The sequence below is a fragment of the Leptinotarsa decemlineata genome, unplaced genomic scaffold (assembly GCF_025532065.1).
Source record: "Leptinotarsa decemlineata unplaced genomic scaffold, Ldec_3_MD MMD2_P_RNA_scaffold_11, whole genome shotgun sequence".
Classification (NCBI taxonomy): Eukaryota; Metazoa; Arthropoda; class Insecta; order Coleoptera; family Chrysomelidae; genus Leptinotarsa; species Leptinotarsa decemlineata.
In genome coordinates this window covers 2,691,443-2,709,600 of record NW_027412525.1, presented here as the reverse complement: position 1 = coordinate 2,709,600, position 18,158 = coordinate 2,691,443, and the positions used below count along the sequence as shown (strand labels likewise).

The 18,158-nt window shown below is 37.1% G+C and overlaps 1 protein-coding gene across 9 annotated transcripts in view; it reads right to left on the bottom strand.

Annotated features, from left to right (window-relative positions):
* Positions 1–18,158, bottom strand: part of LOC111507953 (uncharacterized) — a 247,589-nt gene that overhangs the window by 64,346 nt on the left and 165,085 nt on the right. For all 9 annotated transcript variants that reach the window (XR_012464096.1, XM_074169587.1, XM_074169622.1 and 6 more), the window contains exons 6-9: positions 5,533–5,809; positions 5,314–5,474; positions 3,588–3,791; positions 1,231–1,521 (exon numbers count right to left, since the gene is read on the bottom strand). Coding sequence is in view for 8 of the 9 variants with exons in the window: in XM_074169587.1 (XP_074025688.1) it covers positions 1,231–1,521; positions 3,588–3,791; positions 5,314–5,474; positions 5,533–5,809 (933 nt within the window). In the remaining variant the exon portion in view is untranslated. The remainder of the gene's footprint in view (positions 1–1,230; positions 1,522–3,587; positions 3,792–5,313; positions 5,475–5,532; positions 5,810–18,158) is intronic.

The window sequence follows — 18,158 nt, the reverse complement described above, 5'->3', positions numbered from 1 at the left end:
TGCAGGAATCTTCACAGAAAATGTCCTGCATATGCAATTGGCAATACAACTGAAAGAGTCAACCTTCAATTATGGAACGGGCACACTTGCAGACCGGTTTCGGGCTTATTAGCCACTCATCAGTGCAAGATAGTGACCATCATCGACCTAAAGTCAATGATATTCCACAATTGAAAATCGGAATTTTTTCAGAGTATTTCATTCCTCTTCCGAAGTTGGAGCGAACATCAAAAATGTCACTCCATCTAGTGGACGAGGTACTAACCAACTGCACATCCGTAATTTGCCCGATTCCTCTAAATAAGGAATAAAAACTTTCTTATTAGTCAATGGGCTATGCTTGAAGACTGGCAATAAACAAATCTAAAGCAAATGGAACTTCAAACGTTCAAGCCAGTCTCTATATACCTACACAGTAGGTTTAATGGACTGACGCCTATCAGAAAACAACTACTCCCCTGGCTAATACCACGAAGGGCGTTGGATTATATCAGACAGGCGTCAGTGCAGGAATCTTCACAGAAAATGTCCTGCATATGCAATTGGCAATACAACTGAAAGAGTCAACCTTCAATTATGGAACGGGCACACTTGCAGACCGGTTTCGGGCTTATTAGCCACTCATCAGTGCAAGATAGTGACCATCATCGACCTAAAGTCAATGATATTCCACAATTGAAAATCGGAATTCTTTCAGAGTATTTCATTCCTCTTCCGAAGTTGGAGCGAACATCAAAAATGTCACTCCATCTAGTGGACGAGGTACTACCTACTGTGTAGGTATATAGAGACTGGCTTGAACGTTTGAAGTTCCATTTGCTTTAGATTTGTTTATTGCCAGTCTTCAAGCATAGCCCATTGACTAATAAGAAAGTACTGGTGATATTTTGACCCCATCTATACATTCCCGAGAGGAAAAGAGGAAGTCCAGGGACACCCTGTATAGTATTTGAATATCTGTTATTGACTATGTAGATATTGATGTACCACAGCATTCAGTGCTTGGTCCAATTATGTTTTAAATGTATCCAAATAATGTTTTCATTAACTAATACTATTTTTATTACATATATTGATACGTTTTTCTCTTCAATCCAACTCCATGAAATAAACAAGTTTGTTTTTTCATTGGTACATCTAATTCATATTAATTTAATGTCTCCGAGATAAATATTTGTTATACTGAGAAGGTGTCTACTCAAAATGATACAATAACCACTTAAAAATTACCTGATTCTTCCTAGCAGCTATGTGCAAAGGTGTGTGCCCGTTCTTGGCAGTGGCATGGGGAGAAGCACCTTTATCTAGTAACAGGAGTGCAACAGGTTGGTGGTCATAGTGAGCAGCAACATGTAGAGGAGTAACGCCATTTTTGCCTTGGGCATCAGCGGGAGCATCTCTTTGCAACAGAAGCCTTGCCACATTGAGGTGTCCATACTTAGCTGCGAGATGGAGAGGAGTGAAACCTTTTTTGGTGGTGGCTGTCAAATCAGCACCATTGTCCAGAAGAACAGAAGCTACCTGAAATTAAAATAATTGTGAAATGGTTTCGCGTCTGGTTAACATTTCAATCATCCAAATAGTATGATTCTTTACTCTTCAGCCCCTTTGGATATTTTTACATAGTCATAAAAAATATATGTTACAAATTTTGGGTCGGATAAGGAGTACATATAATTTTTTTTCTAAGTTGGCTACTCTGTATTTATCAATATAGATCTCTCTGACCAATGGACCATATCAGACAAGGAGTACATATGGAGTACATATCATTTTTTCTCTAAGTTGGCTACTCTGTATTTTTCTAGGATATCATCTCAAGTGTCTTTATTTTCAAAGATAACTATATATAGAAGCATTATACAGCCACATTTTGATTACTGTTCTAGTCTTCTATATCTCTTGGACAAAAACAACAAACAAAAATTAGAAAAATTACAAAATCGAGGAATGCGAATAATCTTGATGTGTAATAGATATACTCCCATTCAAATTATGCTAAATACTCTAAATTGGTATAGTGTAACGCAAAGACTATTTTATATGTCAATGATGTTCATTTATAAAATCACAAAGAATTTATTACCAAGTTACTTCAAGTCTTTTATTACTTATAACAATCAAATTCACCGTTATGATACAAGGACTAATAATGAATTTCATATAGCTAGAACCAAAACTAAAAATTCTATGATATCATTATTTTTCAGGGGACTGAATGATTTCAACGAACTCCCTCAAGACATTAAATGCTCGGTCACTATCGATAGTTTCAAATATCAGCTAAAAAAACATATAAGGTCACTGGATATTTATTAATTTTTTTTCGTTCTTTTAACTTTCTTTTCTTTCTTTTTAGCTTTTAAAATACTTTTAACTTTATACACACACATTCATATGTTTCACTGTTTTACACTTATTTTGAAGAATATTTTTTTAACAGATTGATATAAAAATTGTTTTTATCTATTTGTATTTTATTACTAGTAGCTATTATAATTGATGTATTCATATATTTCGCGATATTGACAATTTTTTCACATTTATCATAATTTTTAAGATTTGTATGTATATTAGGAATTCCTATTTCAAATAAAGATATATATATCAATAGTAATGACTGGTACATACATTTGATGTGCATATAGTCCATTTTTGAGTTATGAGTTTTTTAAGCCACTCCCTAACTGCTACTAATCAGAATTTTTGATAACGATTAAATACCGAGAAACTGGGTGGATATGAAACAAGGTTTCCTGAAAACTGGTGCACTAAATGTCTCAGCAACAACTCAGTTGTTTATAACAAAAACAAATTTTTATTTTGAAAGTATTTAATTTGAGGAAAATTAAACAGTGCTACTCATAAGTGGCAACATATACATAGTCAGATCACTTAGTCCAAACAAGTCTTGGTGAAAACAAAGTTGAATCTGGATTGTGTTACATGAATAATTCACACGAGTGTAAGATTCTTAGATTAATTCATAAACTCACATTATTGTTTTTCATTTTCAAATAATGAAAAACATCATCATTTGATAAGGTGATTAAATACATTAATACAGAATATTTGTTTTTTTATTGTATCAAGAATGAATTTTTCATTGTATACAACTTCAATTATGTCAATTTTTTAAAAGATTTGAAGTCAAGTAATGCCACGCAGAAGCAACATTTATGTATTTCAGTCAACATTTGGTGTTTTATCATCAGGAGATGCTCCATACATGACAACTTCTTCCAAGCGTCTCTCACATAATACTGCATTGTCGTAAAAAAAAATTACCATCATCTACACTAAGGTTGAAAAGTCTATCCAATTTTACAAAGAAGGAGTTGATTTTGAGTTTATAAAAATCCATTACTACAATGTAAGAATTATATTATTTTCCCCATTTGGAGAGAAAATTTCCTGTGCCTGTCATTGCATTGAAATATTAAATGACTTACTTAATAAATATGTAGTCAAGTACTGATTTAATCCATCAATATATATTTGATTAATATGTTTGTTGAAACATTTTGATTTTTCCCGAAAGACTTAAGTGAGCGTCAGCATTATCTAAGTAATTCATAAGTTCTTACTTCTTCTTGTCCCTCCTTGGCTGCTATATGAAGAGGAGTATACAGATCCTTGGTAGTAGCCTGAGGCTGGGCACCATGTTGCAATAACAGCATAACAATGTCAACATTTCCAAGCCTTGAAGCGACATGTAAGGGAGTCTGTTCTTCTCTTGCTTTTGCATCGACCGTAGCACCATTTCGGAGAAGTATCCGTATTATGTCTGTCTATGAAAAAATATGGAATATATATTATATAACATAGATAATTGAGAAATGTATCATTTAAATAGAAAAAACGATGGTTCAGAGGATATAATTTACAATTGTATTTTATATTGAATAACAACTAACAAATCCCCCTTTGAGTCAGATGGTTTCAAAAAAGTTAAAAAATGTATCCAACCTATCAGTAATACATCTCATAATCAATTTTTTTTGAATGATAAAATATATTTTCAGATTATACAAAAATGTATCAAATAAGTTACTTTCCATACACCATACACAACTACAGAGCTGAAAGCAGAAACATCTCACAATTTTAACTGAAGTGAGGATCAGTAGACGTTGAAAGAAGTAAGAGATATTAAAGAGATTAAATGGGACTCTACATTCTCATTTAAACAAAGTAAATTACCAAATTTTGAAGAAAACCTTCTTCTTCCTGAAGATTTCACCATTTAGGCGCTTTCCCTGAATACTGTGAAGAGTGTGTCAGCATCAATAACAAATAAACACCCCCCCATACTACGAAGTAAGTGATCATTGGGTCCGAGTATAATGTGACCTGAGCAGACACAATGAGTCAAGAGTATCAGCCTTCTGCATTTGTCCGGCCATTGATGTGGTAAGTCAAAATGATCTTAAAGTTCAGAAGTAGAACAATTTTCATCAAGGAATTCATTAATCAGAAAAATCATTTAAATAAATTGGTATGGGTACTGATGGAGGAAATTCGAAGAGGTCAATCTGTGGAAAATTAACAGTTACAATAAATTTGTCACTTTCACAGTGTCTTGCCAATACTGTGCAGAAGTGCAGAAAGTGGTAGTATAGCTCTCCTAGAGTGGTATTATGTCAATAGATCTAGGCTGAGACCTCATCAGGCTCCACCTAGCGTCAGAAATCCTAATCAAGTTACTATGGTACATTGAATTTGTTGAAGATATCATCTCAGCTGATGAGAATCCCTCAGTTTCTAACTTCAGCCCCCTTGACATGAGGAAAGCAAAGGTCAAGCATTCCATTATTGAATAAGCCTTCAGTGACCTTCAGTGCTTAAGAAAAGACCTTGAATAGGCTTATTCTTGTGAAATGCTCCAAGTGCTGCTCTCTTATGGTCAGACGATGCGAAATAAATGAATGAAATTTATTAGCCACGCGTTTCAATTTCTGTCGTATTAGAAAATATCTGAAATAAAATCTGCGTAGGCATGTCATAAGTCACAGGGAATCCAAACTACTGATGACTTTACAGTTTTGATCCAGTAGATATTGAAGAGATGGAATGGAAATCTACATTCAAATTATTCAATTCACATATGTTACCAAGTGTTATTGAGTAAAACAGTCATAAGTATGACAAAACACTTACTAATTATGCATTTTTCTGAAAGTTCATGATAACTCAACAAGATGTTTACAATGGAAAAGAGAATGAACCTTCGTCAACAGCAAATGTATTTCAAAATACCGAATTGATAAATTACTTAATAAGTTGTAGAAAATTGACTTTAAAAGTATTTACCTGATTTGCTCGTGCTGCCAAATGTAAAGGTGTTTCCCCTCTAATCGTTGGTATATCTGGACTAGCATCATGTTGAAGAAGGTAGATCACAATGTTCATACATCCCATGAAGCTTGCAACATGTAGGGGTGTTAATCCACTTTCCGTAGTTGCACTAATACCTATTAATCAAAATTATTTCAACTAACTACCTCTTATCATTGATAAATAAATACTCACTGGCTCCATGCTTCAAAAGTAACTCGACCATTTTCAACCTATTCTTCTTACAAGCTATGTGCAAAGGCGTGAATCCGTTCAGTGCCCTGGCATTGGGATCAGCTCCTCGATCTAACAATAACTTAGCAACTCTCACGTGACCACAGTGGGCAGCTACGTGAAGTGCTGTCAAATAGTCAACAGTTACTTCATCAACTGGAGCGCCATGGTAAAGAAGAATTCTTGCAGCATCGACATGTTCACCTTGAGCTGCCATGTGTAAGGGAGCCAAACCATTCTGAAATGTTTGTTTAATAATACAAGAAATTAAGAAAATATATTTTTTAATACAAATACTCGACTTCTTATTTATGATTTGAACAGTGTTTTTTTCAAATAAACTATTTGATTTTAATATGGTCAATTTACAATCAAAAAACAAAAAAAAATAACTACAGAGTAGGGTGCTAATGCCGACTGAACGCCTCCCCCCACCCCTTTTGACCTTGAGACGTCACACGACCTTGAATGACGTCACCTAACCTTGAACGTCGTACACGTAGTATGAGCTTGAATGCGGTGTTTGACCTTGAGTGTGGGGTTTGACCTTGACGTTCGACACTTCGACTACCTTGAGCTTGCTCCATGGCATTGAATGTTGACCTTGAATGAAATCGTGACGTGTACAGAATATAACCTTGAACAGTGGGCGTTCGGCGTTGTCCACTCCCTTGTTGGTAATTCCTATATAAGTTCAGAATATCGTATGACGTCACCTAACCTTGAACGTCGTACACATAGTATGAGATTGAATGCGGTGTTTGACCTTGAGTGTGGGGTTTGACCTTGACGTTCGACACTTCGACTACCTTGAGCTTGCTCCATGGCATTGAATGTTGACCTTGAATGAAATCGTGACGTGTACAGAATATACAGTGGGATTAGGCGTTGCGGTGTTTGACCTTGAGTGTGGGGTTTGACATTGACGTTCGTCACTTCGACTACCTTGAGCTTGCTCTGTGGCATTGAATGTTGACCTTGTAGCTCTCATTTGGGTTATGGTGGGGGGGAGGAGTTGGGCTTTTATAAGGAGTGTGGTGTGAACGTTTCACTCATTTCAAATTCTCCTTATCGTACGGTATATATTTCTATATACAAGATGTATTCGTGCGTTGATTGTAAAAAAAGTTTCACTCGTAGTGACAACCTACGTCGTCATCAGCGGGATTCCTGCACACCCGCAAATGGTGATGGACCTCCAACATCGAAGAGGCAACGGTTGACACCCCCAGCACTTCCAACACTGCAAACATGCGTTTGCTGCAATTTGACTATTGCAAGCGATCAGATGAATGTACATCGGAGGACGTTGCAGCACAGAACAAATGCATGTGTTCAATATGGGGAAGGTGTGAAAATTGTCAATACAGCTTTCAAGTGTCGAATTGTGAGCTACCGAGTGGACAGTGAAAACCACCACATGGATTACCCAACATTCTTCAATGAAATTAAGCAGAAAGTAGTGAAACTACTCGAAGAAGTGTTGGATATCCATAAATGCATGAAAGTGAACATGGAAGTGTTTGGGCGGTACAGTCTGCAAACTAAGGATCTTTCAGACATCAAATCATTTAATAGTCCCAATGAAGTAATTGATCAATCGAATGATTTGGATGTGGTTTATAGCAGTTTTGCAGATAGTTTAACTGCTAAAGCAGCGGAATTTCAAGATCGGGATTCAGGTATGTGATCTAGTCAAAATGTTGATGATGATGGACTTATAGAGAAAACCTATATTTTCAGGTTGGACCATTGAGAAAATTTTGTACTTGGAGGTGAATATCAACAAGTATAGCCCCTTCGGAGGGTCTTCATACATCAAATTGCCAAGGTTCATCGAATTGAAGAAAAGTGTGGTGAATGTTCTTAATCAAGATCAGTGCTGCTTTGCGTGGGCTGTGACTTCAGCTTTATACCCTGCCAGTCAGAAACTTAATGAAATTTCATCATATCCCCACTTCTCAACCGTCTTGAATGTAGCAGGTATGGAATTTCCAGTTAAGTTGAAAGATATTCCTAAGTTTGAGGTTATGAACGATTGCTCTATCAATGTTTATGGGTTGGAAAATGTTTTTAAAAATGGTAGAATTGAATATGAAGTTGTGGGTCCGTTACACTATTCTAAACGTAGATTAAATAGTCATGTTAATCTGTTGATTATTACAGATGATTCTGGTAATAGTCATTATTGTTGGATTAAGGATTTATCGAGACTAGTATCATCACAAATATCTGCCCGTGGTCATAAAAAGTATTTTTGTGATGGTTGTTTATTGTACTTTGATAATGAACGAACTTTATTGCGACATCAGTTGAATGATTGTAATCACATATCGACAACGACACCATCCACAAATTTCAGGGTTGATAAATTTGGTAAAAGGGTACCTGAGAATATTTTGAAATTTGAAAATATCGAGAAACAGTTGAGGGTTCCATTCGTTGTATATGCTGATTTCGAATCTATTCTGAAACCAGTGCATACTAATGAGCCAAATCCTGCTAACTCTTATACAAATCGAACATATCTTCATGAACCATATGCTTTTTCTTACCTCATAAAGTGCTCTTTTGATGATTCTATATCTAAATTTGTACTATATAGAGGTGCTGATGCAGCTAAAGTGTTTGTGTCAAACTTGGAGGCTGATGTCACCAATATTTATCACAAATATTTGAAGAAAGTCATTCCAATGAGTCCATTGACTGATGAGGAAGAGCATGATTTCAATATTGCCGCCACATGTGGTATATGTGGAGAACCATTTGGTGATGGTGATATTAAGGTGCGTGACCACTGCCATCTAACGGGGAAAAAAAGAAATGGAGCTGCACATAGTATTTGTAACCTCAATTTCAAATTGCCCAACTTTATACCCATAATTTTTCATAATCTCAGTGGGTATGACTGTCATTTGTTCATAAAAGAGTTATGCACAAACAAAACAAAAGTTGATGTCATTGCTCAAACTAAAGAAAAGTATGTTTCCTTCACGAAACATATAATTATGGAGAGAATAGTAGATCACAATGGAGTGACGAAAAATAAGTTTTTGAAATTAAGGTTCATCGATAGTTTTAAATTTATGGCTGCTTCCCTTCAAGAGTTAGGTGACAATTTAGATGAAAAACATTTTGTGGAAACAAGAAAATATTTTCCGGAACAGGATAAATTCAAACTTATGAGGCAGAAAGGTGTTTTTCCGTACAGTTTTATCGATTCTTTAGATAAATTAAATTATTCTAGTATACCATCAAAGGTGGACTTTTATGATAAATTAAATGAAAAACATGTTTCTGATGAGGATTATGATAGAGTAAAGCAGGTATGGAACACATTCAATTGTCAAGATTTGGGTGAATATTCTGACATATACCTAAAATCTGATGTTCTACTGTTGTGCGATATTTTTGAAAATTTTAGAAATATGAGTTTAGATACATATAAATTGGATCCTGCTCACTATTTCACTTCTCCAGGTCTTTCTTGGGATGCTATGTTGAAGTATACGGGTGTCAACTTGGAATTATTAACTGATATCGATATGGTGCATTTTCTCCAAAACGGTATACGTGGTGGTGTAAGCCAGTGTTCGGAGAGAAAGCATATTGCAAACAATCAGTTTCTTCCAAATTATAATCCCGAAGAACCTTCATCTTTCATAATGTATTTGGATGCAACAAATCTGTATGGTCATAGCATGTCTCAATCATTACCTTTTGGTGGGTTCACTTGGTTGACCGCCAGTGAAATATGTCAGTTGGATATCAATAGTATTCCAGATGATAGCCCCCAAGGATACATACTTGAAGTAGATGTGCATTATCCTGTCGAGTTACACGATCTACATTCGGATTTACCATTTTTGGTTGAAAGTATTATACCACCTGGTTCAAAGTCCAAAATACCCAAACTTATTCCTAATTTGAATGATAAAAAGAAATATATCGTTCATTATAGGAATTTGAAACAAGCGGTCCGTAATGGTTTGATGGTGATGAAAACTCATAGAATTCTCAGATTCAATCAGTCACCGTGGCTGAAAAAATATATCGATTTAAATACAAATTTGAGAAATAAGGCTACCAATAAGTTTGAGAAGGGTTACTTCAAATTGAATATAAATTCCATATTTGGCAAAACGATGGAAAATGTAAACAATAGAAGAGACATTCGAATTGTCACACATTGGGAATCCATAAGAAGAGGTATGGGTGCCAATGCTTTGATAGCTCGTCCCAATTTCAAAACATTATCCATATTTTCGGAAGACTTTGTCGTCATACATATGGATAAAGTTAAGGTTTGTTATAATAAACCATTGTATTTGGGGTTCAGTATATTGGATATGTCGAAAACAGTCATTTATGATTTTTTCTATGATGTCATCAAAAAACATTACGGACCACAAGCTTCTCTTCTCTATACCGATACGGATTCTTTGATACTGAAAATAATGACGGATAATTTTTATAATTTTATGATTGCAAATGTTGACAAATTTGACACTTCTAACTATAGGTTGGGTAATAAATTCAATGTGCCAGTTAGCAAATCAGTGATTGGAAATATGAAGGATGAACTTCCGAGTGATCCCATCATCAGTTTCCATGGCACCGGTGCGAAAGCATATCATGTACAAAGTGTGTCTGATGAAATAAAGAAAGCAAAAGGTATTAAAAAATCCGTTATAAAAAATCAAATTTCAATTGAAGATTACATTAGGATTGTTGAAACAGGCGGTATAATATTTAGAAAGATGAATGTATTCAGGAGTGATTTACATGATATTTACACGTTGATGTGCAATAAAGTCGCGCTATCACATAATGATGATAAGCGATTCATCATTCCTAATACCACCAAGACATTACCTTGGGGCCACAACGATATTGAATTCTATCAGACAAGTTCCGAACAAAATTTAAGAATTCTTTTGAATGTACTGAAAGATGAAAACAGTATAAGTGACAAGAAATTAAATTTACTCATTGCCTTATTGGAAGAGCAATCGAGTAATTGAATTTTTTCACTCATTATCTGGTTTGTTCAACAAATTGTAAAATTCATACTTGTCGAATATTTCAAACGAATTATCCTATCCCACTTCCACCCCCACTCCCATTCCCACCCGAAGTGGTAGGGAGCATACGGCTATAAAACATGAGGAGGAGGCCACAGTTCATCATTCGATTGCAGTCTTCCTTCGAAAGAAGCAGCCAACCTGAGATACCTGCCAGCCAACTTAGTTGAAAATTCCAAGCAGCTTGATGTAAGTACACACTTCCATACTATTTATATTATATTGTCTAATATTTTCATTTTCTCTTTCTAGAATCATGTCTTTTCTGAGGAATGCTCTGATGACCCCGATTACCACTCTCAGTGAGAGACAGTTGGAGGATGTAGAGCGGAGGAGGGTGGTTGTCCTACAGGACATCATGGTACAACCACCAGCTGCAACACCAGCTGCAGCTCCCATTCCACCACCGGGGATGACTTCCACCCAGGAAGTGGCGGCTCCCATTCCACCACCGGGGATGACTTCCACCCAGGAAGTGGCGGCTCCTGACTTGAAGTTCTTTTTCGAGGACTTCAAACCAACCCCCGAGGAGGAGGAGATTGACCCCCCACCAACTTTGTCGACATTCAGTGGACCAACTTCTTCGTCAGCACCCCAAATTGAAGATTTACTGAATGTCTACAACCCGGACCTGGACGAGTCTCTGGCGGATTTATCGCATCTTCAAAGCTTCTTATCGCCCATCGAACCATTATCCCCCATCGATTCAGGGGATGAGTTCGAGAAACCGGTGAAGAGGGCCAAGAAGATGAAGAAGTCCGCACCTGTGAAGAAGTCCGCACCTGTGAAGAAGTCCGTACCTGTGAAGGCATCCAAAGCCAAAGGTGGGAGGGGTGGTAAGTTGAGTGCTTTTCGCAAAAAGTGTGAAAAGAACTCACCTTACGGTGGTTGGCCTACAGCACCCCTTCCAGTGATGGAGGTGCAGAACTTGGTGGAAGTCGTCGCCCAGGTCCATCGGGATGCGTCACCCCCTCCAGTCACCCCCCAGGTCCATCGGAATGCGTCACCCCCTCCAGTCACCCCCCAGGTACGTGTTGAGCATTCCGAACAAGAGGTTGGCCCGGAAAATGTCCTTTCACAGACTGTGGTAGAGGGTAATAAACTCAAAGAGTCTATTACCTATGCACAGTCTGTGAAAAAGAGATATTTGAGGGAAAAGAAGGTTGTGGATGGTTCTGATTCCAGAAAAAGGGCCTTGATGGCGGATATTTCCACCATCGAGGCCCAGAAACTGGAATTAGAGAAGCGACTCTCTATGCTTAGGGCGAAACTTCAAGAAGAAGATTCGCAACAAGCAAAGAGTTTGGCTTACATCCAAAAATATGGACCTCTTGTTCAGGAATGGGATGCCATGTGCCAGGGGTTCCTTAATACCTAACCCCTTTTGTAAATATATTTTTGTTTAGTTTAAGTTAGATGTAAGTTTAGAATAAAAAAATTGTAATTTTAGGAATATAATGAAAACTTGCATGTTAATTTTAAGGTTATGAATGTTATGAATGAAAAAATAAAATAAGGAATATTGGAGTGCATATCTATTTTGGTTGTTGCACACAAAATACTGCGTGGTTGGGGCAGTATTTATTCCTTCATTCTAGTCATTTTCTAGTCACATGTAGTATATAGAATAAAATTAGTTAAATAGAATAATTGTATAGAATTTCCATCATTTGAAAGTGTGTGAATTGTAAAATAGTTATTTTTTCTAGAGAATAAATAAAAGTGATTCTAGTAATGCTCTGAGTATAATTCCAAAACCTTTTGACACTTCTCTCATCATTACTTCTCTCAACATTATTCAAACAAATTTCATTTATGTGAATGTGTAAAAATGAAATCATGAATCTAATGAATATTATATTGGATTAATTCCCCAATTCTCACATCAATACTTGAATAAATAACCTAGTGGGTCTTTATTTTTCACATATTCCCCTTCCCTTACTCTACCCCACTTTCTTCAAATCATATAAATAAGATTGTATTCTCAATATTCTTCAACTTGTTCGTTCATCATGAATCAAGCAACACCAATTATTCGGGAAGCTGATTCCACCAGTGAACCTCATTTTGCCCCACCAGAGAATTGGTCCTATGGTGACATTCAAGTTGCTGTAGTTGATTCAACATCTCCCGATGATGAATTCGATGGGTATTCAGATACAACAATAGAGCTGAATGAAGAACAAGATGTAACCTCAGACGAAGATGAGTTTGAACATGATGAATTTGCCAGCCCAGAACTTGTGGATCAACTGTGGCTTGAAGATCATCAAATCGCTCCACCAAATATCATCGTGGTGGTTGATTCTCCCGAACCTGACATCATCATTATAGATGATGATGATGATGATGATCAGGTAGGTTAGGTTAGGTTTTCCTCGATCGCAAAGTAATCGCTTCGCGATCGCTTCACGATCGCTTCGCGATCGTGAAGCGATCGCTCAGCAGGCCGCTTCGCGGCCTGGGGCGCTCAACATCCACCACTTGCATCCGGGGCGCGTTTTTTGCGACCCCCACCTCCCCCCCACTCCGCCTCCCACTATACCCCCTCCTGTGCAAGAGTATAAATGTAGGAGTTCCTCAATGTAATCTTCAGTTGAGTAGCTATCGTCAGCATGTCAACATACCAGGAAGCCGATTCCACGACCGGACCCCAGGCGGAAGAACCTACAGCGCCACTCCCGGATCTTCAGTTGGAGGATTCCGATATGGAGAATCCAGATATGGAGGCCGATTCAACCACCACGCCTCATCACCCTTCCACATCTTCGGTCCAGGTACTGCATGTGACCAGTACCGAAGACCACTCCGAAGACTCGAGCAGCTCAGATGATGATGATGACGATCTCTGGGACGACGACGCATTTGCGGAGGAAATGGCGTTTTCTGAGGGTTCGGTGATGTGGCAGTACTTCCCCCGACCCGATGACAGCGACGACGACGACGACTTGTAATCCTTTCCTTTTTTTTTCCTATTTTTTTCCCTATTTCACCCATCCTTTATCCTTCCTCGGAGTACACATTTTGTTTGGTTGGTGTACACGAGACACTGCGTGGTTGGGGCAGTGTCTACCTCCCTCTCTCCTTTCCACCTTTGAAATAAATATTCTGAATTACAATACCAATTACTCTTATTGACTACTCTGAATAAACACCCCTCGAATTTGAAATATTGTCTCATGAAAATTATATTTCCAAATCTTGACATGAATTCTGCAATTGTTCAGATAAGAGAGAGCTAGTATGTTATCAAACAGATTCAAATCCACTCGGACGCTTAAACAATCATTTTTCAATGTGATTTATTTTACAAAGATAAGATATTCAGAGAACTTACATATTCTATAACACATTTGTGCATACCTCATATGTATATGGATGTACATTTTAGAGGTATATCCATATATTACAAACTACTCTTCGTATGATTATGTGACACTCAAAATATTCTATTTCTTTGACTGAGTGATCAATCTTATTATTAGATATCTACACTTTGTTTGTAGCTCTGAAAAGAGCTGTATTTTTGTTGACCCGAAAGTCCACGGTAACTGCTCCGCAGATGGGGTGTTGTTGCAATCTCATTATGAGATATCTACTCTTTGTTTAAATAATGTAGCCCTGAAAAGGGCTGTTTTTTTTGTTGACCCGAAGGTCCACGGTTACATCTCCAGAGGTGGGGTGTTGTTACATATGATACAGACGGCTATTCTCCTAAAGTTGGTCAAAGGCCTATCACATGCTTTACACCATGTTTGCCCCATCTCCATGAAGCGGGCGGTGTAATGAATGTCGACGTGCTCATAATACCCTCCATTGTTATTCCGCACAGAATAAAAGCGGAAGCAACACCAACACAACTTCTCTATTTCACCGTCAATCGTTTTGATCCTGACATGGCTATCCGTTACACAATACAAATCTAACGGATCATCCAATGTCTCAGTGATATTCAACCACTCAACATTGCCAATAACTACTCCGCTGTCGTCAGTCTCGTGAGTCGAATCTGTTGCGATACCTTCATCTTCTTCTTCAACAAGACCTTCTTCATCATCATCAATGTCTAAATCCCCAACACCTTGCTCAATTGCCTCATCGTCTTCGATATTTAAGCCACCTTCTGCACCTTGCTCATTCACCTCATACTGCATATCTCCACCATCATTTTCTTCGTCAACACCCACTATCTGTCCAACGTCTTCAAACTCTTCCACCAGCTCATGGTTATTAATATCTCTCTGAGATAATAATGCTAACACAGCAGCTCTCTGGGCAGACATATTAATGTATTCTTGTGGTGATACTTGAATACTGACTGAAGTTTACAATCACTCACCGATTTTTATATGATTTTTGACAGTGGTGGTGGTAGCTCCCTCCACTCTACTCCACTCTTCACGGTACCTGTTTATAAGAGGGAAACATGGGAGCGTGAGAGTGTAGTTAAATTCATCGATTGAATATTTGTACATCTATCAGTGAATATGTCTTTCCCTAAAGAGTGGGATACAAAACCGACAATACGCGGCTTTCCAATCAAAATTGGCAAACATATAATGTGTTACAACTGCCATGGGTATTGGCCTGAAACATATATCAACCCATGTACCGGCCTGTGTCGTAGATGTGTTGTGGCAAGGAATCCAGACCCACTTCGGAAGAGGATAAATGGTTCAACTCTAGAAGTAAGTGACTACCGCCAGCAGTGCAGAGAATGTTCGAAAGAGATTATGTGTAATAATATGGGCATTTCAAGGAATATATGCATAAATTGTGTAGCGACTTGCGATACATTAGTCCAGCGATGTCTACAATGTGGTGAATATAGTGTGGATTGTTGGAACAATTTATGCAGTGCTTGTAGAAATGATTGGCAATTGTGTGAGAATGTCGGCCAATTTCACCCCAACAGAGATGTCCACTTTCGAGAGTGCTGGTGTCTAACCCATGAAGAGCGGATAGAGAGACGGAGGATTCATGGAAATCTTATGCTAACATACACATCTTGAAGTGATTTCAATATGTTGAATTTATGAAAAATAAAACCAATAGTTTACATATTACTTGCATCATTTCTAAGGTTATTATTCTATTTAGTTTTTAATAAATAAAACAATTTTAATACACTATTTTTTTATTTTTTATCTAATATTGAGTACAATCATGATAATGTCATTACACTAAAGAATTTTCATCGATCCATGAGTTGTGATCTTCAGAGAACCCCAGCCACTTTACATAGAGGCGATGTCCTTTTCTTTTTAAAACTCGCTCCACCAAATACGTATTGGGATCTTTCGTTTTATTCAACTCCAGCCCATAAAAACAGCCTTTGATTGGTTGCCCATTCACATCTTCTAATGCATAAGTTATAGGTTCTGTATTATTAACTTTCACAACTTTGAATATTTCAGCTGTAAAATTTGCTGTATAACCTTTATCGAATGCATTTTTATATTTGCTGATTCGAACACTATCCCCAATTTTAAACGTATTTTTTTTACGTTTCACATGTGGACTCTTAGATTCGGCATACATTGACAATTTAGTAGACTGTTTCACATCTGCAGGTTTCATACCAATCGTACGATGAACTTTGTTGTTATACTGACGAGTAATTCTAGGAAGAATGTTCAACCACTTGTAATGACCTTGAAGTGAAAACTCCTTATAAAGCCAACTCTTCAATGTTCTGATTACTCGTTCTGCAATTGCAGCTTTTTTTGTGCTGAATGTTGAGTAATGATTGATGTTGTGTTTCTTCATTAACGATGAGAATTTCGAATTATAGAACTCAGTACCATGATCAGATTGTAAATTTTTTGGAGTATATTTAGCATCTTTCAACACGCTTGCCATAGCTGCAGTAACTGAATCACCAGTTTTATTCTTCAACGGCCTTGACCATACAAACTTTGAATAACAGTTGATAACTATAAGGATGTACCTACATCCCTCATTTTCTTTAGAATATGGTTGCATTTCCATCAAATCCATCTGCCACAAGTCAGAAAAACCCTTTATTATTGTCTTCCGACGGGGGAAATTTCGACGCGCCGGCTTGTGTATTTCTTTCACAACCTGCCATTTTGCATTACTCATATTACTGCTCTAAGACTTCTTCAAGATGATAAAATTGAGGAATCACTTTTCTACTGTTCAGGTGCAAGTGTAACGATTGACTATTAAACTTCAATGACTCGCTCAGTAAAAGTATCAACCAACTTAGCTATTACGTCAGTTCGCTTTTCCACATTACTCAATTGATCAGCTAATGCAGAAGTGATGAGTGCATTTTTGTCAATGATTATTTGCACCTCATTATGTTTTGAATCAATATGTTTTCCGATGTTACGTAGCGTTGATGCAATGAATTCTTGGAAATACTTCAGAGTTGTCTCATTGACTTTTCTAATGTGATCGTCAACATATCCTTTAGTAACAGAATCTTTACTGTCTACAGGTTCACCAACATTTTGAAACCGCTTATTCTGAATATCATAATCACCATTTGGTGTGAGAATGAATCCAACACCAGATCTTCCAACTATTGGTTTACTAACACCACCTCTTCTACGACCAAATTTATCAATTGTGGTATGCATAGTTAGATCGTTTGTGATCGACTGAGCCAGTTTCACACATCATGTTCATGATATTGCGTTCAATAGACTAATCCTTCTTCACGTAATTCCTCAATTATGGCTAATATTTCATTATCATGTCCGGTATGTCCAGCCAGTCGTGAACTCCAAAGTAGTCAAGGCGATCAATCAATTCTTCGAGTTCATTCCAATAAACATAATCTGTATGCTTATTTCTGATATATTTTTTCTGGGTGGGTATTTTGATCATGCCAGCACCTTCTCTACTAGGGTTTCCATTGGATAATAATGGTAGGATTATTTCTCTATATTTCTTCCAATTATTCGATAGAAGACCTTGTTTTCTCTCATTGTATTTATATGCAGCCTTTGTTAATTTGAGTATATCACCATATGTGGTCATATCGGAAGAGGGGATATTTCTCGATGGTACTTTCATGAATATCAAGTTATATAGTTTTGGAGTGCCCTGATAAGAGCCAATAGTTTTACCATTTTTCATAAACACAATTTTCTCATCGATAAATTCCACATCAGCTACTCCCATTTGTAAATTTCCCGTTTCAGTGTTCATGTGTACTCCAAAGACTGTATCGTAAGAGGGATTTCCTGATAGTAACTTTTTTATATGCTTTTGTACTTCATCACCATCATCGAATACATTAGGTGATTGTGAATCTAAAGTTGTCAATTGAGAGGTTTGAAGATCCTTCGAGGAAGCCCCTTCAAATTTCGGTTTCCACTCACTTTCAATTATAGTTTTGGCTGTTAATGGTGTAGCAGGCTTTGTTTTCTGCATCACTTGATTCATTTGAGATGCTCCTTCAGTATTGGCAGATATTACTTTCAAAGGTGTTATTATTGGCTCATAGATCCTCTCGAGTGCTGATTG